This window comes from Manis javanica, chromosome 10 (genome assembly GCF_040802235.1).
Source record: "Manis javanica isolate MJ-LG chromosome 10, MJ_LKY, whole genome shotgun sequence".
Lineage (NCBI taxonomy): Eukaryota > Metazoa > Chordata > Mammalia > Pholidota > Manidae > Manis > Manis javanica.
In genome coordinates this window covers 26056923-26079454 of record NC_133165.1, presented here as the reverse complement: position 1 = coordinate 26079454, position 22532 = coordinate 26056923, and the positions used below count along the sequence as shown (strand labels likewise).

At 52.3% G+C, this 22532-nt stretch overlaps 1 protein-coding gene across 7 annotated transcripts in view; it reads left to right on the top strand.

Moving 5' to 3' along the window:
* The window catches only part of MAD1L1 (mitotic arrest deficient 1 like 1), a 418618-nt gene that overhangs the window by 192824 nt on the left and 203262 nt on the right, over nucleotides 1–22532 (top strand). For 6 of the 7 annotated variants that reach the window (XM_037008488.2, XM_037008490.2, XM_037008486.2 and 3 more), the window contains 2 exons: nucleotides 4518–4658; nucleotides 22351–22407. In XM_037008488.2, coding sequence (XP_036864383.1) covers nucleotides 4518–4658; nucleotides 22351–22407 — 198 coding nt within the window. The remainder of the gene's footprint in view (nucleotides 1–4517; nucleotides 4659–22350; nucleotides 22408–22532) is intronic. The other variant, XM_073214937.1, reaches the window with a different exon arrangement.

Below are 22532 nucleotides of genomic sequence, written 5' to 3'. Positions count from 1 at the left end.
TTAAAGATACATTAAAATTTTGCCATTTTATCTATTTGCTTCACATATTTTATATTCTTACATTTAAAACTCGTATATAGTCTTGATGAATTAATTGAGCCTTATATCGTCACCTGGCACACCTCTTTACATCTATTGAAACTTTCTGCCTTAAATGTCATCTGATATTAATATTGCTGCATCTTTCTTTTATTAGTGTTTTTCTGTTTTTTACTCTGAGTCTGTTGTGGTTGTGTTTCGTGTGAATAGCTTGTGGCTGACACTTGTTTTTCTTTATACAATGTGATTGTCCTTGTCTTTTTAATTGGAAAGTGTAGTTAGTCCATTTTTTCTAAGAATTTATTTCATTTTTAATTTCTTCCATCTTAGCTAATATTTTTTTATCCATCTCCTTTTTTTATTACTTTCCCCTCTTTTTGCCTTCTTTTGAATTTATTAGAGCTTTTTGTTACATTGTTTTTTCTCCCTTTTTCTCCCTCCTTTTAGTGGTTTACATGCGTATTTAATGTAGTGGATGGCTAGTGGTATATCTACCTACCCTTGGAAGAACTTAAGGCTTTAGGCCTCCCTTAAATGCTTTCATTATATTTTAGTTCTACCTTTTTTTTCTCTGAATTTCTATTTTTGATTTGTTTGTTTTCAGCAGGTAAAATATTCAGCAGCTAACCACCATCTCACACAGTTGGGAGGTACAAGAGTGTACGGTGAGAGGCACACCTTCCTCCCTGGCCGTCCACCTTGTTCACCACCTGAAGGCAGACGGGTTTGCTGTGTGTGCATCTCTTCCCTGGACTGCTGATGTCCCTGTCACGTTCTCTGTAACTTGGTTTCCCATATCTTGTAGGTGTTCAAATATTTTCGTGTTGCCACAGCTCCTTCTTCATCAGCATGTGAGCAGCTGCTTCCTCTTGGTCTTGTTTCAAACCCCCCATCGGGCGTGTTCCTTGGACAGAGTTATGGTTGTTGAGATGAGCAGTGTGTGTTACTCGTTTACTCGTTTTCCTTGTTTCTCAGACCTTTCCCCGTTATCATGCTCCTTCTTGCTGAAATACATCCGTGGGCACTTCCCTGGTGACGTGGGGCCACGGGGAGCCTTTCCTCTGAGCACCAGGAAGGCGGGGTGTCCTCCCAGCTCCCCTCTGACGTCCTTCCTCTGCTTGGCTGCCGTGCATCCCGGGTGCCCTGCACTTTGTCCAGGACATGTGCAGAGGTGTCCCTTCACCCCACACCCGCTGGAATGTGCAATGGTTTCTGAATCTGAGGGTGGAAATTTCTCAGTTGCCATTTCCCTGGTTGTTGCCCTGCCCTGTCCTTTCTACCCTTCCTCTGTAACTTGCTGGAAGCCTGTTGGACCCCCTGTTCTGCCCAGTGTGTCTCTGTCCTGTGCTCTTACTTCTGGTCAACTCCTTAGATCCATCTCCCAGCTCACCAGGTCTCTCTAGCCATACCTACGTTGCTGTTCCTCTCATTACATTCAAACCTTCTGAGTTACTGTTTTTATCTTGTTTAGCTTTATTTAGTTGGGGTTTTGGTCTTGCTCGCCATCTCCCTAGTGTGTTGTTTCTTACTGATTTGGTGCCTTTCTTTGTCATCCTGAGTGTGTCACACCCTACCACCTGGGTCCTGGGGGCTTAGTTTCCCTGATTCTTGTGTTTGCTGGTCAATTTCATTTGTATTTTGTGGTTTTGTTTTTTTTTTATAAGCTTATGATCCTTAAAATGTCCCTTTGGCATTTATTTGATGCCTGGGTCACAGGGCCCTTGGGCCTGCCCCTCACAGACTGGGGTGGCAGGACTGGGTGGTGGCACTGTCTGGTGGCTGGGGCCCTTCCTGGGCAGCCCCCATGCCCTGGGCTGCTCTCCTCATGGGTCCTGCCTATGACATGCCCTTGGAGTGGCTGCGATTACCTGACAGGCAGGGGTGCTTGCTTACAAACAAGACTGTTCTGCCCCAGGAGAAGCACTCGCTGAAAAAGCATCTTGTTCTGTGCCTCTCTGAGCAAGTTTCTGAGGCCTCTGCACCGACCGGATGTCTGTTTGTTCAGCGATGAATCCCCATCATTTGTTCAAGTGGAAATGAACAAACTTTACCACAAGTGGAATCCGTCATTAAAAAGTCATTATCAGATCAAACCAGCCAGCACAGTTCTTGCTCTTTTATTACTAATGACAAAACAGTTTCTTTAAAAGGTGTAAACAACAAAATTTCAATTACATGTTTTCCTCTTTGCCTGCTATTGCCAGCCTGCAGAGGTAATAGAAGAGAAGTGTAGTGAAAGGCAGCATTTTGGAGATTTATCGGTCAATAAAGGAGATAATTACAGCTTGTTTATGAAAGGAGACCCCCTCCCCGGCATTGGCACTCAACCGTGATAACTCTGGCACCCAGCTCGAAGCCATAAAAGTCAATGGGAAGATAGAGGATTTCAATAAAATTATGACATTCAATAAACCTTCCTGGGGAAACAAATTTTCCAGATACATGACCAGTTCTAGTTGGATTTGTAACTTTAATTTCTCAATTACTTAATTTTTTTGTCATCAGCTAATCATGCATCCATGCTGGGGTGGTGAGCAGTGTGTAGCCCAGGGTCTGATCAGCCCTCGGGGGAGAATGCGGGAATCCTGTGAGTCCCTGTGTCTTCCCCCAGACTCACCTGGAGGATGGGTGCAGGGCATCAGGACCCCCTATAGCAGAGCAGTTGGGATGGGTCATCTCTCCTGGGGGCATGCCAGGCTCAGCTCTGGGAGGCACCAAGCAGAGATTGCTAGGTTGGGGGGCTTGGCGCCTGGGGCCCCTTCCCTGGGCCATTTCAGTCTGCCTCAGGCCTTTGAGCCCTGCAGCTTGCCTGGATACCCCGCGCCAGCGGGGCTAGGGCCTGGGAAGGGGTTCCTGGCTGGTACACAGAGCAAGACAGTGCAGGGCTGGACTGGCCTTCAGCAGCCGTCCCAGCATGCGTCTGCCGGAAAGGGATGCTCCCATGAGTATGTAGGTGTCTGTCTGCTCACGGGGGTGATGTCCTCCTGCTGCCATTTTGTGGGCCTCGTTGGCAAGGCAGTGAGCCAGACTGTCTGCGACGTCATTGACCCTCATGGCTGATTACCTGCCCCATCAGTCAGGTAGCCGATGGGCCAAGGATTGGAGGGCTGGTCTCCCGGTGCCCAGCATGTCCACAGCAGAGCCGGGACTTGCACCTGTCCTTGAACCTGGGAGAACCCACCTCTCCTTTCTGGGCTGTGCACCCCAGACACTCCACAATGCCCAATACTTGTTTGTGCAGAAGTTCTGGGAAGCAGGACTCTTTGGGAGCTGGGCTTCCTGCAAGATGACTTGAGTCTCTAATGGTGCTGCTTGATGCAGGCTTCCTGGGTGACAGGAGGTGGCAAAAGTGTGGGGTTGGAGGAGAGTGGGCACTGCTTCCTGCTCATGCTTAGGATCCATTAGGGCCACAGTCCCCTCCATCCAGACTCGGGGCTGGGGTTCAGAAGAATATCCAGTTTATGGTTTGAGGCCCATAGCAGGGGAGGGGCAGATGGCAGATGGGTAGCCTGCTGGGCAGACAGAGGTTTCTTTCCCAGCACCGGGAGCCCTTTATGCAGGCCCACCCTGGGCCTGGGGCACCCTTGGTCTGCACAGCCTCCCCTTCTGGCCTCGCGGGGGCTTCTGCTCACCAGCATCTCCTGGCCCTGCTTCAGGGGGTTGCACGCCTCTCCCAGGGCCCCTGACTTGCTGCATCTCCACGTGTGGGTGCCATCTTTGGGCTGGGACACAGAAAGGGTGCCAGGCGTGTCATGCATTTGTGGCCTCAGGCATCCCCTGAGCTCGGTGGGAAGAGGAGGTGCACTGAGGCCAGGGCTGCCTGTGCGGGACTCTGCGGCCTTTCAGAGAGCGGTCGGTTTCTTGCCCTATCAGGATGCCTGCTACCCCCAGCTTAGACAGGTCCCTCCTCACTTGCTGAGTCTGCTGCTTAGGGCCTCCATGAGGGTTACTAGGTCAGAGGTCAGGTCAGAAGTCACAGGAGGAGGGGCATTCCAACCCACTTTCTGGCCTGCCCCACTGGTATTTTCCTGGGCCTGTTTGATGGGACTCAGGAAGTCAGAGTGACCTAGGGTTCTGGCTGAAATGGGGTGGACACCTTCTGCCCAGCTGAGGGCATGGTAGGCTCTGGGAGGAGTGCCCACACCTCGGGGGAGAGCAGCCTCCCCCGCACTGCTGGCCTGTGGGTGCCTGGCCTCTGCATGCTGAGCCCCCAGACCCAGATGGGCCCAGGCCATGTTCCAGCTGCTCGTTCACATCAGCTAAGGCCCTCTCTCAGCCCCAGTGGGCTCTGTTGGGCTGTTGTGAATCCAGATGCTGTTAAGTTTGAGGAGCTGTGTGAAGGTCCTCCTCCTATGACGTGACTTCCGAACTTGATCCTCAGTCCAGTCTCCTGCTCGTGTCCCCGGGGAGCATCTTCTGTCACATGTGCCCTGCCATCCCCCTTCCTGGGCCTGAACACCTGCCCTCTGTGCCCACAGGAGCGGGACGGCATGCGGGCCATCCTTGGGTCCTACGACAGTGAGCTGAGCCCCGCTGAGTACTCACCCCAGCTAACCCGCCGCGTGCGTGAGGCCGAGGACATGGTACAGAAGGTGCATGCCCACAGCTCAGAGATGGAGGTGAGTGTGGACTCAGGGCTGCCATGGCTCGGAGATCGGGGTGAGTTTGTGGGTCTTCACACACACACACACACACCGAGGACAGGAGGGCCCCTGAAGGGGTGGCTGTGAGTGCTGCTTGGCGTGGACCTTCAGTGCTGTTGGGAAAGGTTACCTCCAGCTGCTCCAAGTGAATCATTGTAAGGTACATCATTAGCCCCATTATAACGACAGACTCGGCTCCACATGAGACCGTTGAGGAGAGTTGTGCAGGGAAGGCTCTCCCTGCTGGCCTCTTCATCCCTGCCTTTTTTACACTGAGATCACCTGTCTACGCCATATGTACTCTAATCAGTTAATTACGAGACTGACAGTGTGGCACCTCCGACACCATATGTTCTGGGTTTTTATATGTCGGGGCGGTGAGGGGCTCCCAGTGGCCTCAGACTCGCTGGCCAGCACAGCCACCCAGTCTTACTTTGCAGGCCTGCACGTTAGTTTGACACAGGGGCCCAGCCCTCTGCCAAGGACGGGTTTACACAGATGTCCAGGTGCCTGATGGGCTGGCCCCAGCTTCCACTCACTCCCCTTCTGCATTCCTCCCTGCAGGGGTCTGACTCATCCAGGTTCAAGGGGGCCATCTGGGCTTCAGCAAAGAGCCCTCTCCCACTTTCTGTGGCCGGCAGTGTGGCAGTCACCTAGCCTCCTGTCCACCTCCTGGAGTTGGGGAAGCTCTCAGGGAGGTGAGAACACCCACACGTGTGTGACTCCACTATTGTGCTTGTGGCCACGGGCGCTCAGGCAGCCAGTCTCAGCACAGGGGGCTGGGGAGCTGCCCCCTGAGGCCAGGCTGGGGCCCTGTCACTGCTCTCTTTTCCCCTGGATGCAGGCCAGTCATGTGTTGGCTTTCTCCCTTCCACCCAGGCCACATGAACCCAGACCTTTGTTAGGGAGGGACCCCCCCTGACTGCTGGGGTAGGGGGGATTCCCCTGGAACCTGCCTTAATGCTCTTGATGCTGGCTCTGCTTGCCATCCTGGTTGCAATGGAGGCCCTTGCCCCCAGCAAAGGCAGCCTGCAGGGCTCTGCTCTGAGGTCTGTATGGACATGGGTCTGGCCCTGTACCTGAACACGCCCCCTTTCACTCCTGCAAGAGCCCTGCCCCACCAGAGCTGCCACTGGGGAAGGACCAAGCACGGGGAGGCAGCTAGCCACTGCCCCCAGTCTGTCTGTGGAGGGAGACTGACTGCCTTCAGGCCTGGAAGTCACAGCCCATGCCCTCTGGGAGTGGAGGCGGTATCTGGGCATACCGATGTGCCCTGGAGTGGGCCTGGGCCCGCTGGTTCTGCCCAAGACCACACCTGTTCCTTGGATGGCCACCACCTCCCAGCCTCCACCAGGTGGCATCAGACACAGCCACGGTCCTGCTCCAGCTTGCAGGTCTGGGAGGGATGGGGTAGGGACAGGACGAGGCCTCTCCCCAGCCTGAGTTTTTTCACCCGCTTGCCAGCAAGACCCCTTCTCGACTCCTTCCCAGCCCTTGTCTGACCCGACCTATGCCAGGCCACACTGTGCACCGGCTCTTTGCTCAGTAAGGCCTCCTGGCCCCAGCAGCCCCTGTATGCTGGGGAGCTGGCAGGCTGGTAGGCTGGGTGGCCACCAGGCCGGGGGCATGGCCAGAGTGTGAGTCTTATCAAGGCAGCACCAGCTACAGGACGAGGATGAGGGGTTCCGGGCGGACTATGGTGGCCCTGCCTGCCTCTCTGGGATCCACGGTGCTCCTGCTTCAAGGTGGACCCCGTGCCCCATGAGTACCAGTGTTTGAGCTGGCTGCTGCTAGTGCACCAAGCCTGTGCTCCTGGGGGCAGTGATGTCTGATAGGGTGTGGATTTGAGGGAACACAGGGGCTTCAGCTTTCCTCAGCGCTCTGCTGTCATTCACTGCCAGTGAGAACGTTATGTCACTGAGAGGCCAGATCCGCCTCGGCTCTCGTAGGCTGTGTGGTCAGTGTGAGGGGTGGGACCCAGGTCTCTGACATTTGGAACAAGGGCAGGCTGGATCACTGGCCAGGCCCTGGGGTTCTGTCCCAGACACTGGGTGACATCACAGAAGTAACATGCATGGGGCAGTGTGTGCAGCAAAGGGCTTTTCTCTGTGTTTCTCGAGGATGGAAGTGCCGTGTGGCAGGAAGATCGGACAGCGTGGTTGCTCACCTTGCCTGAGTGTTGTAGCACATGGCCAGGCCCCCTGCACACGCCCACTGGGGGTGTCTGCCACCCACAGTTAGCATTGGGACCATTTTTCCATGGGCCTGGGGGTGCTCCCCAGCATCTTGGAACATATACAGCCCTCACAGAGAAGGGTTGCCTGACGCTGAGAGCTTCCCTGCCAGCACCCACAGGCTCCTAACCAGGGCTAGGGAAAGGTGGCGTCCTTGCCCCGCTGCGGCACTGGGGCCGCCCTGGCCTTGGTCTTCATCCAGGTGGAGATCTGAGGCAGGGAGAATGTGGCCCCACTGAGGAACTAAGCCTATCAGCAAAGAAAAGGAAGGGATCCCAGGAAGGTTCAGGCTCAGGAAGCAGCTGGGACAAGCTCCCAGGGGGAGGAAGTGGGCCCGAGGAGCAGCGCACGCCTCACCTGGACCAGCCCTGGCCAGTTATGCCGCGGTGAGGACTGGCAGCCACCAGAGGAGGGCGCTGGCGGGGCGGGGCAGGGCCCACACTCCTGCTCTCCTGTGACTGGCCTCCTGCCCTGCCTGGTGGGCGTCCTGTGACCCCTCCTCCCCAGTGAGGGGGGCCGAGGCCTGGTCTGTGGGCGTCTGTGTCCCCAGGTGGGGGGACCCGAGGCCTGGTCTGTGGGCATCTGTGTCCCCAGTGAGGGGTAGAGGGCCTTAGCCACTGTGGTGCCTGTTGTTCTCTCTGTGGACCAAGAATTTCGTTGTGCTTGGTTTGGGAGATGGGGGGCAAAGGACGAGCTCAGGCTGGAGACAGGGATCCCCTGGCAGGTTGAAGAATGGGTCACTTGACATCGAGGTTCTGGGGAAGCAGCGAGGTCAGGAGACAGGGAGAGCATGCCACTCTGCGGCCTGGGGAGCAGCCTTGCAGTGGGTTGGCCCATTTACAGTGTGCCAGCCCCTCTCCCAGGTCCAGAAGCCTCACTTTCAGGAAAAACAGCAAAGCCCAGCTCATTGCCTGCTTCACTGTAGCCCTGGCACCTCCTGGAATCGCTGAGGGTTCTGTGGTCCAGTGGAGGGCCCGGAGGGCAGGGAGGGCGGTTTTCTCTGTGTTAGCATTTGCTGAATGCCCATCTTGTGGTGGCCTGTGATCCCAGCCCGGGGCCCATTTTGGGCACAGGCCTCTGGGTCAAGGCTGCCCCACAGCAGCCAAGACCCTCAACACCCAGGGTGCCTAAGCCCTGCTTGCCTGCCGGAAGCCTGAGCAGGCTCCAGACCCTCTGCAGTCAGCGCCTTTGCGCTGACCCTGTTGGTGATGATGGTGAGGTGAGTGACCTAGGGTCCTGTCCTTATCCCATCCCTCCCAGGGCTTCTGGCCCCTCCTCAGGACTCCAGGGATTTTCCATCGGGCACTTGAGGAAACAGGCCCTGCCGAGACCAGCCTCCCTGACTTTACCAGGGCTCAGCCCTGCTGCTCCCTGATCTGGTTCTCAGCTCCAGAGGCTGCCCTGCCTGCCCAGGCCCTGGGCGCTTTACCCTCTCTCTCTGGCGTGGAACCCGGGCTGCTGCCATCCAGCCTAGCGAGGCCCTGCTGGTGACCCTGGGAGCAGGGAGACTGTACGCCCAGACATGTGGGCAGCCCTGGGAGAAGTCTGTGGCTCAGTGAGTGGAGCCTGGGCCGCCCGGGGCTGGGATGGGAGCAGGCCCCTGTGCTGCTGTGCGCCAGTCCAGTCCTGCAGCCCAAGGAAGGGAGCAGGCTCAGGCGCCTGGCTTTGACCTCACTGTGCAGTGTAGGGTGGCCGCAGGCTGACCCCAGGCCCTGCAGGCAGAGGCTGGTACCCTCCGGGCTGCTCTTGTTCTGTTAAACAGCAGCATCTTGTACGTCACAGAGAGTCTGAGGAGAGCTTGACCAGCTTCTCCAAGCTGCCATCAGCAGCTTACCAGCCCAGCGTCATATATTGACATAGAGTAAAAGTAACTTCATAGCAATTGGTCTTAAGGGCTCCTTAGTGTCCCCTAGATCATTCTCTTAGACTCATCCGTCACTCTCACTGAGGTGCAGGCACCATACAGGGGGTGCAGACCAGCTCGGGATGACAGCAGAGCACTGCTGGTGAGCCCCCAAAGTCTCCTGTTTTGTTCAACTGTCTTAAAAAGCTGCAGGGTGATGGGCATGCCCACAGCCCACTGGGTCTGGTTAATGCTGAGTAACTCGCCGCCTGCCTGACACACTGCTGGTCGGGAGGCAGGGTCAGGACCCGGAGTTGAGAGAGCCTGGTAGCTGTGCGGAATTCTGGGTGTGCACCTGGGTGTTGGTGCTGCCTCCCCTCTGCTTCTCTCGCCTCCACCTGCTTCTCTGTCATTTCCCGACTTCCGGTTTTCCCTTATCTCCTTTCTGGTCCCACTTCTGTCCATCTGTTTATCTTCCCCTCTCTCCTCTATTCTCTTACTCCTCTGGCCTGGGCCTCCCCCAATTTGTTCTCACTCAGGTCAGCAGGCTTTGTCCATCAAGGGTAAAGGGCTGAACAGTAAATGCTGTGGGCTGTGCAGCACATAGTCTCTGTCCCAATGGCTCAGCTCTACAGCTGTGTCTGGAAAGCAGCAGGGGACCACCTGGAAACATGGAAAGATGACCAGGTGGGCATGGTCATGTGCCAATAAAACTTTATTGACAGAACAGGTGGGGTGCTGGGTTTAGGGGTCAGAACCATGTTCTAGCCCCTCTCTTCCTGGGACCCCTGGAACCCTGCTGCTTGGGGTGAGGGCCACCCTGAGCCCCCAGGGTCTGGCCTCACCCTCAGCAAGGGCCCCAGCCAGCTCATGGTGCACTGCCTGGCAGGTGCCCTCTCTTGGATCTCCCTGTTCACCAACGGGAGGCAGTGCCTCAGACTGGGGCACAGGGAACTCAGAAGCCCATCCACTTCCTCCAGAATCATTACATTTCCCTTGTTTAGCTTCATCAGTCATTTTTAATGCAGAACATGTTTTTATTCTGGCAAATGCCTTTCAGTGAGACAAACTGGCCATGCTGAGATTGGGAAAATCCCAGCGGCCTGTCTGGGGAAGGCTGTGCCCCGTGTGTGGGTTTTCTTTATTCATTCCATTTAATAAAGTGGCCATGGAAGGTCGTGGCATGTCATGAATCCATTTCTGGCAGCAGGGCTGTAAATACACATCGCCTGCCACCTTGATTGAGCATATCAGCCTGATGTGCTTTTCCAGTTATTTAATTAGAACAGATTGCCGTGCTGCATGGAGGTACGTGGAAAATCCCAATTTCAGATTGCAGTGGATCTGGAATAATTTCTGCCTTCCAGCTTAGGGAAAAATGGGCATCACAAGGCTTCCTGTCCCTCTCCTCCTGTGAGGCTCAGGCGAGAATGTTTGCCCTGTCGTCTCCTGGACGGGGACAGCGTAGCTTTAGGCAGGACATCAGCCTTCAACCCTGGGTGGTTCACAGGGGCAGTTGCTGCTCTTACTCAGGAACTTGTTATTATTCTTTCCTGATTGGAGAACTTGACCCTCCTGTAAAAAGGATGATGGTGGCTGATGTGCCCGATGGTACTTCTCTGCTTAGGTGGCAGTCTGGGCCTGGTGGGGCCTCAGGGAAAAGCAGGAGTAGCCCATGTGTGGGCTGCTCTCCTGAGTCTCGGGGGCTGGCGGGATGTGGCTGAAACACGATGCCTGACAAGGAGCTGCTCCTGCAGATGCGGCGCTGGCCCACGTCCACCGGCACTGTGTTGGGCGGCTGGGCTGTTCCATGGGAGCGTCATGTGGCTGGAACATCACACGCAGTGGCAGCCACCCACCCTGTGCCCCTCCCCTACCACTACCACGGGAGGGGGCCATCTGGTGAGTTCTAGCCCAGCCCACAGGCTCTGATCAGGGTTCAGCCGCAGCCTCCAAGAGGGAGGTGGGTGCCTGGCCCTGCAGAGCCACCCCTCACCCACTGATTGGGGCCTGACCTTCGGGTCCTCCTCACTCCAGGCTCCCCACAGACTTCCTTGCACCTTCCTCAGGTGAGGTGAGCCTTGTGCCTGCTTCCCAGTCCTCTGAGGAAAGGCTGGAGTATCAGGACTCATGGCCCCTTCAGGGCTCCGTGCTGCTCCACTATGGAGTGGCAGACTGGGAGGTGTGGTCCCTGGATGGGGCCGCAAGCCAGCCAGGCACATGCACCTGTGCTCAGCGCGGGTCTCTGTGTCCCCCCACCTGCTGCGGCTCAGTCCTGTCACCAGTGGGGCTCCTGGTGTCGCATCATCTGTGGCAGACTCTGCCTTGCCACGTGCTGTGGCACACGGGCTCCCTGACATTTTGTTTCTAATGGGTGTCCCTCCGAGGGCGTCATCTGCATTGGTGGACATGGATGGGCCATGTGTCCTGTTTGGCTGTGAGCATTCCTGGCATCCCAGATGCCTTGTGGAGGGGCTGCTGAGGAAGCCTGGCCCGGTGCCATGCCCATCCTGGGTGTGCGTGCTGAGCATGGCCGGGCTGACTGGCCGTGCACCATCAGGGCAGGCAGGCTGCACTCCTGACCTGTGTGCCCCTCCTCCCGGCCTCTCCTTCCCACCCACTTCTGTCTCCCCTGGTCAGCACTGAGACTGTGCTTCTGCAGCCCCTGTGGCCATGCAGACACCGTCCCTGCCCAGTGCCACTGTCCCCACCTGGTCTCTTTCACCTGTGTCTCACTGTGGGCTGGACTCTGGGTAAAGTGAGCAGTGTTGAGGCTGGTCCTGCAGGCTCTGCTTTTTCAGTTCTGTGCCTGCAGCAGGCGTGTAGAACATGTAATGCGGGTGCTGCTACTGGAGCCCCTGGGGGTCGTGGGCCTTTCCTCCTGCTTCCCAGGAAGGCCTTCCCACCTGCAGACTCTGGAGCTGGGCGCACGTGGCCCCCCATGCCTGCTGATGCTTCAGGGCCAGGAATGGGGCAGAGATGTTAGCTTCCTGGGGCTGCCATAAGAAATGGCCACAAACTGGGTGGCTTAAAACAACAGGAATTTACTCTCCTGGTCCTAGAGGCCAGAAGTTCGAGGTGGAGGTACTGACAGCATCGGTCCCGAGGCTCCAGGGAGAGTGTGTTTGTGTCCCAGTCTCTGGGGGAGCCGCCGTCCTTGGTGAACCTGGGCTGGTGGCCATACCACTCCAGTCTCTGGTGCTATGACATGTCCCCGGTGTCTGGCCTCCCTCTCACGAGGACTCTGGCACTGGCTGCCGGGCCCACCCTAAACCCAGGACAGCAACATCTCAAGATCCTCACCTTCACTTATGTACGGGCTGTTTCCAAGTAAGTCCCCTTCGCAGGCCCTCAGGGGGACTCGACCTGTCTTTTGGAGACACATTTCAGCCATCCAAGGAGGAAGCTGGGGTTCCCTGCTGGCCATGGTGCTGATGAAAGCCCCACGCACAAGGGGTGCTGGGGTGGGGCAGTGTTCCGCCCACTGTGTTGGGTGCCAGCAGCCCTGGCCCGTGATCCCTAGCTTTCAGGGTTTAGAAACGTCCTTAGAGCAGGAGTCCCACCTTCTAGTATGATTCCTGTGTACAGAACGTGGCTCAGGGTCTGGGAACCCACCGATCGTCAGGTGCTGCTCCCGCCTCCACCCCGGGGGCCATGGTGTGACCCTCACCGCGTGACCCTCTGCCAGTCTCCCCTCTCTTCCCCACATGTACTCCCTGCCATCCCAGGGGCTGAACCATAGGACACCTAGTTCTGTTGAGGGAGTTGCTCTCTGTCAACTTCGACAGGAATTCCGGGCCTTTGATGGCATTACGAAAAGTTGAGCCTGGGCAGAGCCCCTCCAGAGTCCACCCAAGACCCCCCTGGAGCCTTATCCAGGTGCTTGGGCACATCTGGGGAAAGGGGGTTCCCCTTTCAGTCCCTCCATAGGATTTTGTTCAAACTGAGCACCAGCACTCGCCAGGTCAGACCGCCTGGGTCATCCTGGCCCCGCATCCAGGGGCCTGGGACGGTGGTGGCCACTGAGGTGGGCTGACTGTGCTCACGTCTGGGTGCGGGAGGGTGCCTGTCCAGTGGGGGCAGCTTTGAGAGTCTCTGCGCTGACCTGTGTCGCTGCTGCTGACAGGAGACCTGGCCCTCTGCCTTATCTAGTGCCAGATGCCACTAGTGTGAACTTTTTCTGGGTAGAGATTATATAACTTAAGTATGTTCTCAAGGGGAGTTCTAATAAAAAAATGAAAGATCCTTGATTTTACAATTCAAATGATTTTACATTTGAATAAACTGAAGCCCATAAAGGCCTTTTGCCATGGGGGTCGGTGCAGCCCCGGGAGACTCTGCTGCACCCCCTCTCATTGTGGGGCTGGCTGCAGGGCTGGGGACTTCTGGGCAGCAAGGGTGCACGTGGGCCTGGGGCCCACCCTGCTCCCCATGTCTGCATGCCCCGTGCTGCTGCTGTCCTGGCCCTGGTCTCAGTCCCTCGAGTGACTGGGGCCTTGTGTGCCTCCTCCTGGGCTTCTCACTATCGTGGGGCTTCCCTGGTGGAGTGCGCTCAGACCTGACCCTCCTGCGGAGCTCCTCCAGCCACGCCTGCCAGGCCCTGCCCCTGGTGCCTGCATCCTGAGGGTGCTGTATGCGGACAGTGAGCTGGGATGGGTGGGTGGCCTCACCTCGCCTGCGTTTCCTTCTCCCAGGCTGTTCTGAGCTGCCTGTCACCCAGAGCCAGGCAGCCACCGTTCCAGGGTTCCGTCTGGTTTCCGGGTGATGTGGGGAGAGGGAGGTGGGTAATCCAGTGCCTGTTGCTCTGAAATTGAAGCAGAATTCCTCCCCTGAGACGCTGCTCTGCTGCCCCATCTGGCAGGCACTTGTCCAGGGAGTGGGCACGGGCCCTGAAGACACTGGTGTCTGTCCCTGCCTCACCACTGCTGCTCTTCCCGGCTTGCCTCTCTGGGCTGCAGGCTGGGACCCACTGACGTTTCTTTCACTTTTCTGCCCCAGCATGTTCTTATCCAATGGCAGACGAATGAGGAGTCCCTGCTCACACAGCAGTAGTCCAGGAGGCTGCTTCAAGGCTTGCGCCCAAGGCCAGCCCAGAGCCCGGTGCTCCTGGTCCACAGACCCACCCACTGAGTCCTGCTCTGTCCACTGCCACCTCCCCACAGAAAGCAGCCTTTCTGCTCTTTGGAGCCTCCCTGAGGGTCTGCTCCTGGTGGTCCTGTCACCTTGGATGGTACTCAGTGTCCCACGTCCGTCCTCTCAGGAGCCCCCGAGGCTGTGCACATGGTCAGCAGATTGTTTTGTTTTTTTATTTTTTATTAAGGTATGATTGATATACACTCTTAGGAAGTTTTCACATGAAAAAACAATGTGGTTACTACATTTACCCATATTATCAAGTCCCCACCCATACACCAATGCAGTCACTGTCCATCAGTGCAGCAAGATGCACAGATCCACTATGTGCCTTCTCTGTGCTACACTGTTCTCCCCATGATCCCCCACACCATGTGTACTAAACATAATACCCCTCAATCCCCTTCTCCCTCCCTCCCCACCCACCATCCCACTAGTTCATTCTTGGAGTCTCTGAGTCTGCTGCCATTTTGTTCCTTCAGTTTTGCTTCATTGTTATACTCCACAAATGAAGGAAATCATTTGGTATTTGTCTTTCTCTGCCTGGCTTATTTCACTGAGCATAATGTCCTCCAGCTCCATCCATGTTGTTCCAAATGGTAAGATTTGTTTCTTTCTTGTGGCCGAATAGTATTCCATTGTGTATATGTACCACCTCTTCTTTATCCATTCATCTACTGATGGACACTTAGGTTGCTTCCATATCTTGGCTATTGTAAAAAGTGCTGCAGTAAACATAGGGGTGCATATGTCTTTTTGAATTTGAGAAGTTGTGTTCTTTGGGTAAATTCCAAGGAGTGGGATTCTGGGGTCAAATGTTATTTCTATTTTTAGTTTTTTGAGGAACCTCCATATTGCTTTCCACAATAGTTGAACTAGTTTGCATTCCCACCAGCAGTGTAGGAGGGTTCCCCTTTCTCCGCATCCTCGCCAGCATTTGTTGTTCTTAGTCTTTTTGATGCTGGCCATCCTTACTGGTGTGAGGTGATATCTCATTGTGGTTTTGATTTGCATTTCCCTGATGATTAGTGATGGGGAGCATCTTTTCATGTGTCTGTTGGCCATCAGAATTTCTTCTTTGGAGAACTGTCTCTTCATATCCTCTGCCCATTTGTTAATCAGGTTATTTGCTTTTTGGGTGTTGAGGCGTGTAAGTTCTTTATATATTTTGGATGTTAACCCCTTGTTGGAAATGTCATTTACAAATATATTCTCCCACACTGTAGGATGCCTTTTTGTTTTGTTGATGATGTCCTTTGCCATACAAAAACTTTGTAGTTTGATGTAGTCCCATGAGTTCATTTTTGCTTTTGTTTCCCTTTCTTGAGGAGATGGGTTCAGGAAGAAGTTGCTAATGCTTATATTCAGGAGATGTTTGCCTATGTTGTCTTCTAAGAGTTTTATGGTTTCATGACTTACATTCAAGTCTTTAATCCATTCCAAGTTTACTTTTGTGTATGGGGTTAAACAATAATCCAGTTTCATTCTCTTGCATGTAGCTGTCCAGTTTTGCCAGCACCAGCTGTCGAAGAGGCTGTCATTTCCCCATTGTATGTTCATGGCTCCTTTATTGTATATTAATTGACCATATATGGTTGGGTTTGTATCAGCGCTTTCTAGTCTTTTCCATTGGTCTATGGGCCTGTTCTTGTGCCAGTACCAAATTGACTTGATTACTGTGGCTTTGTAGTAGAGCTTAAAGTTGGGGAGCATAATCCCCCCTGCTTTATTCTCCATTCTCAGGATTGCTTTGGCTATTCGAGGTCTTTTGTGGTTCCATATGAATTTTAGGATGATTTTCTCTAGTTCATTGAAGAATGCTGTTGGTATTTTGATAGGAATTGCATTGAATCTATAGATTGCTTTAGGCAGGATGGCCATTTTGATAATATTAATTCTTCCTATCCATGAGCATGGGATGTGTTTCCATTTATTGGTATCTTCTTTAATTTCTCTCATGAATGTCTTGTAGTTTTCAGAGTATAGCTATTTCACTTCCTTGGTTAGGTTTATTCCTAGATATTTTATTCTTTTTGATGCAATTGTGAATGGAATTGTTTTCCTGATTTCTCTCTCTGTTGTTCATTGTTAGTGTATAGGAATGCCACAGATTTCTGTGTATTAATTTTGTATTCTGCAACTTTGCTGAATTCAGATATTAGTTCTAGTAGTTTTGGAATGGATTCTTCAGGGTTTTTTATGTACAATATCATTTCATCTGCAAACAGGGAAAGTTTAACTTCTTCCTTGCCAATCTGGATGCCTTTTATTTCTTTGTGTTGTCTGATTACCATGGCTAGGACCTCCAGTACTGTGTTGAATAGAAATGGGGAGAGTGGGCATCCTTGTCTTGTTCCCGATATTAAAGGAATAGCTTTCAGCTTCTCGCTGTTGAGTATGATGTTGGCTGTGGGTTTGTCGTATATGGCCTTTATTATGTTGAGGTACTTGCCCTCTATACCCAATTTGTTGAGAGTTTTTATCATGAATGGATGTTGAATTTTGTCAAATGCTTTTATAGCATCTATGGAGATGATTATGTGGTTTTTGTCCTTCTTTTTGTTGATGTGGTGGATGATGTTGATGGATTTTCGAATGTTGCACCATCCTTGAATCCCTGGCATAAATCCTACTTGATCATGATGGATGATCTTTTTGATGTATTTTTGAATTCGGTTTGCTAATGTTTTGTTGAGTATTTTTGCATCTATGTTCATCAGGGATATTGGTCTGTAATTTTCTTTTTTTGTGGTGCCTTCGTCTGCTTTTGGTATTAGAGTGATGCTGGCCTCATAGCATGAGTTTGGAAGTATTCCCTCCTGTTCTATTTTTTGGAAAGCTTTAAGAAGAATGGGTATTGTATCTTCACAAAATGTTTGATAAAATTCAGCGGTGAAGCCATCTGGTCCAGGAGTTTTGTTCTTAGGTAGGTTTTTGATTACCAGTTCAATGTCATTGCTGGTAATTGGTCTGTTCAGATTTTCTGTTTCTTCCTTGGTCAGCCTTGGAAGGTTTTATTTTTCTAGAAAGTTGTCCATTTCTTCTAGGTTATCCAGTTTGTTAACATACAATTTTTCATAGTATTCTCTAATAATTCTTTGTATTTCTGTGGTGTCTGTCATGACTTTTCCATTCCCATTTCTGATTCTGTTTATGTGAGTAGACTCTCTTTTTTTCTTGATAAGTCTGGCTAGGGGTTTATCTATTTTGTTTAGTTTCTTGAAGAACCAGTTCTTGCTTTTATTCTTTCTTTCTATTTTTTTATTCTCAATTTTATTTCTGCTCTAATCTTTATTATGTCCCTCCTTCTACTAACTTTGGGCCTCATTCATTGTTCTTTTTCTAGTTTCATTAATTGTGAGTTTAGACTGCTTATATGGGATTGTTCTTCTTTCTTGAGGTAGGCCTGTATTGCAATATACTTTCCTCTTAGCACAGCCTTGGCTGCATCCCACAGATTTTGCAGTGTTGAATTAATGTTGTCATTTGTCTCCATATATTGCTTGATCTCTGTTGTTATTTGGCCAGTGATCCATTGGTTATTTAGGAGCATGTTGTGAAGCCTCCATGTTTTTGTGGGATTTTTCATTTGTTTGTATAATTTATTTCTAGTTTCATACCTTTGTAGTATGAGAAACTGGCTGGTACAATTTCAATCTTTTTGAATTTACTGAGGCTCTTTTTTGACCTAGTATATGATCTATTCTTGAAAATGTTTCATGTGTACTTGAGAAGAATGTGTATTCTGTTGTTTTTGGGTGTAGAGTTCTGTAGATGTCTGTTAGGTCCATCTGTTCTAATGTGTTGTTCAGTGCCTCTGTCTCCTTACTTATCTTCTGTCTAGTTGATCTGTCCTTCAGAGTGAGTGGAGTGTTGAAGTCTTCTAGAATGAATGCCTTGCATTCTATTTCCCCTTTTAATTCTGTTAGTATTTATTTCACATATGTGGGTGCTCCTGTGTTGGGAGCATAGATCTTTATAATGGTTATATCTTCTTGTTGGATTGACCCCTTTATCATTATGTAATATCCTTCTTTGTCTCTTGTGACTTTCTTTGTTTTGAAGTCTATTTTGTCTGATACAAGTACTGCAACTCCTGTTTTCTATTAGCTGCATGAAATATCTTTTCCATCCCTTCACTTTTAGTCTGTGTATGTCTTTGGGTTTAAAGTGAGTCTCTTGTAGGCAGCATATAGATGGGTCTTGTTTTTTTAATCCATTCAGTCACTCTTATGTCTTTTGATTGGTGCATTCAGTCCATTTACATTTAGGGTGATTATCGATAGGTATGTACTTATTGCCATTGCAGACTTTAGATTCGTGGTTACCAAAGGTTCAAGGTTAACTTCCTTACTATCTAAGAGTCTAACTTAACTCAGTTAATATGCTATTACAAACACAATCTAAAGGTTCTTTTCTTTTTCTCATCCTTTTTCTTCCTCCTCCATTCTTTGTATATTAGGTATCATATTCTGTACTCTTTGTCTACCCCTTGATTGACTTTGGGGATAGTTAATTTAATTTTGTATTTTCTTAGTAATTAGCTGTTCTACTTTCTTTACTGTGGTTTTATTACCTCTTGTGACAGCTATTAAATCTTAGGAACACTTCCATCTATAGCAGTCCCTCCAAAATAGACTGTAGAGATGGTTTGTGGGAGGAAAATTCTCTCAGCTTTTGCTTATCTGGAAATTATTTAATCCCTCCTTCAAATTTAAATGATAATCTTGCCGGATAAAGTATTCTTGGTTCGATGCCCGTCTACTGCATTGAATTAAATACATCATGCCACTCCCTTCTGGCCTGTAAGGTTTCTGCTGAGAAGTCTGATGTTAGCTTGATGGGCTTTCCTTTGTATGTGATCTTATTTCTCTGTCTGGCTGCTTTTAGCAGTCTGTCCTTATCCTTGATCTTTCCCATTTTAATTACTATGTGTCTTGGTGTTGTCTTCCTTGGATTCCTTGTGTTGGGAGATCTGTGGATCTCCATGGCCTGAGAGACTATGTCCTTCCCCAGATTGGGGAAGTTTTCAGCAACTACCCCCTCAAAGACACTTTCTATCCCTTTCTCTCTCTCTTCTTCTTCTTCTGGTACCCCTATAATGCGAATATTATTCCGTTTGGATTGGTCACACAGTTCTCTCAATGTTCTTTCATTCTTAGAGATCCTTTATTCTCTCTGTGCCTCAGCTTCTTTGTAGTCCTCTTCTCTAGTTTCTATTTCACTTATCGTCTCCTCTACCATATCCAATCTGCTTTTAATACCCTCCATTGTGCTCTTCAATGATTGGATCTCCGACCGGAATTCATTCCTGAGTTCTTGGATATCTTTCTGTACCTCCATTAACATGTTGATAATTTTTATTTTGAACTCCCTTTCAGGAAGAGTCATAAGGTCCATGTCATTTAAATCTCTCTCTGGAGTTATATTAATTTTACTCTGGATCAGGTTCCTTTGGCATTTCATATTTGTGTATGGCACCCTCTAGTGTCCAGAAGCTCTACTCTCTCGAGCTGCTCAGCCCCTGAAGCAATGTCAGGGGTCACAGGGGAGCGGTATTGGTGCCTGGGGGGAGGAAAGAGCTGTTTCCTGCTTCCCGGCTGCTATGCCTGTCTCCACTGCCTGAACCAATGGGCCCAGCACACAGGTATAAGCTTTTGTCCCAGAGCAGCCGGATATGGATCCGTGCTTTCCACAAGTGGCTGGAATCTCAGTCTCTGCAGGAGTTCTGCCTGTATTAGCTTTCCAACCCCGTAATCACCATGAAAGCACTATGAAATATAGGTTTATACTCCCAGAGCAGATCTCCAGAGCCAGGTATTCAGCAGTCCCAGGCCTTCTACTCCCTCCCTGCTCCGTTTCTCTTCCTCCCGCTGGTGAGCTGGTGTTGGAGAAGGGCTTGGGTCCCACCACGCCACAGCTTTGGTACATTACTCTATTCCTTGAGGTCTGCTCTTTTTTCCAGGTGTATGCAGTCTGGCACAGTCCTCTTTCCTGTTGCTCTCTCAGGATTTGTTGCACCAACTATATTTTCAAATTGTGTGTGGTTTTAGGAGGAAGCCTCTGTCTCACCTCTCATGCCACTGTCTTTAATCCTGAAGTTGTCAGCAGTTTCATTTGAATGTAATACTAGGCATAGAGTCACAGAGTTGGAGGGCATGTGAATGTGAAACCTCTGGACATATAGATCGCTTCTTTGAGTGGTCGGCTAGTTCACGTTCGTGCATCAGCATAGATGATCCAGTTGTTTACATCCTTCCGAGTTGGCAGGATCGCCAGAATTCTGTTTCTGCTGCTCAGATGGATGCACCAGGGGCTTTTTATGCTGGTACTGGGTTTGCACTTCCCTGTTTACTGTGCTTCTCATGCACTTGTCCGCCATATGACTTTCCTCTCCTGGGAGGTGTCTGTGTCTTTTGCCCATTTTTCTGTCCTGTCACGTATTTTTTCTCACTGTTTTGTATGTGTCCTCTGCATACTCCTAGCACTGACCCTGTGGAGAAGGCTGAGGGTTCCTGGGCTTTTCCCCACAGCCCTGAGATGGGGTGGGCAGGGGAGTGCCTTCTGTGGAACACTGGGAGAAGACCGCCCAAGGGGCCGGCAGGTGGGGCCGCCGGGCATGCTCTGCCACCTGGACTGGGTGCAGAGAGCTGTCTCGTTCTAAACACTCAGTGGGTGTGGGGCAGCTTGGCTCCTGGGCCTGGTTTTTGCCCGAAGTAGGACCAGGAAGAGAACCACTTTGTGGGAGTGCATGGACAAAAGCTGGGTAGGGGGCACTGTGCCCTCTGGGGGCTTTCATCTCAGGCTCTGGCCTCTGGAACCATGTGGGCTGGAGAGGAACAGCCTTGAGGAGGTCTACCCCGAGCCAGAGACGGGGCCTCTGGTCCCCCGCATTGCCCAGGGGCTGCTTGCCTTCTAGAGGAGCCTCTGAACCTGCTGTCAGGGGGACCAAGTGCCTCTCTATGGTTGGCTTCCTTCCATGTACATGTCTCAGCTCTGGGGCAGTGGTGAAGGAATTTACAGGCGGGCCATGATGGTTACCTCGGTCCTGTGCTCCTCTCCCAGGCTTTCTCCAAAGACCACTTCCTGCCCACGAGCAGTGGCCTTGGCTTTGGTGTCCAGTGAGGTCACTGCCCACTGACTCTGCACCACCCGCCGTGCCTCTTCCTTGGCACTGAGCCTGAGGTGAAGCTGAGGCAGGCTGGCAGGGAGCCGCTTCGCAGGCCTGCAGGACTGGCACCAAGCTTAGTGGGTCTAAGGGGCACCAGGAGTGTAGGCTTGGCGTGTAGGAGCGGATCAGAGGCCCAGTTGTCAGTCCTGACTCTCCTGTCTCCCAACTGGCCCATAGTCCCCTCTGCTTTTAGTCATTTCCCGGAACATGAGCTCACTGGGCTTCCGTGGGTACCAATCCGTGGGTGCCACAGATCCCCACACGGCTCAGGTGCCTGGGCTGTGACCAGTGCTGCTGGGAGTTGGTACAGATCACCACACCCATGGGAGGCCCCAGTGCTGCCGGCCTCCCCTTCCTCATGCCTCAGCAGCTGCGTGCTGTGTCCTCTCAGGGTCCCTGAGAGAGGTGGCCATGTGCGTGACAGCGCAGTGGTGGCCTTCCTGCCCCTCTGGGCGAGGACTGGGTTTCCAGTCGGCAGGCTGGGTGCAGTCCCGGTTCCCCAGGTGAGAGCCAGCCCCTCTCGTGGTGGGCCCTTCCTCATGGTGGCTCCTGGACCCTGGGGACCCCATGGGTGGCTGACTGCGTCCCACGTGTATGAGGCACTCACCACATAGCATGTGAAACTAATACATCCACGACTCACTGGATTCTCGTATTTTGACTATTTCCTGGGCAAGTGCATGAGCGGTTGTCCTGCTCCATGGGCACATCCTGGCCTAATGATGCCAAGGACCCCCGGGAGTCCTGAGGCAGGGCTGCACGGCCGTGGGTGGGGCGCAGCAAGTTGGGACCTGGATCCGGTTAGCTCTCCCCTGGAGTCTGGCATGCTCCCTGCTCTGTAGTGGCTTCCATGGACATCCAGAGGGCATGTCCAGACCACCTGGGGCAGCCCCTCAGCCCCTGCCTGGGGCTCTGTGAGGAAGTGAGCTGGGCTGGCGCAAGCCCCCTCAGCTATGTCAGGCCTGGCACCATCGTTGGCCAGATGGATGGTCAAGACCTGCCTTGCATCTCTGCCATCTGGGGTCAGGCTCCAGGCTGGGGGCTTTCTTCACTGGATCCAGAGTCCTGTTCAGTGGACAGTGGTGTCAGGGCATCAGAGGGTTTCTGGGGTGTTGGTCCTGTCAGGAAAGTTCCCTTGATTACTTCTAAGAAGAGGGACTCTACTCTCACCCCTTTCTGGCTGCCCCTTGGTGACCTTCCCCGCCTGCAGCATTCGGTGGGAATCCAGGGCCTCGGAGCAGGCTGGGGAAGAGCAGGTCCACTGACCCATTTCTTCTTGTCTTGAAGGCTCAGCTGTCGCAGGCCCTGGAGGAGCTGGGAGGCCAGAAACAGAGAGCAGATGTGGTGAGTCCCTGAGACATGCGCCTTGGTACTGGTCTTGGTGCTGAATGGAGGCCCAAGGCTGAGGGCGCCGTAGATCCTGGGCCCCAGGCAGAAATCCTTGTCCCCACCATGACTTGTCCTGCAGG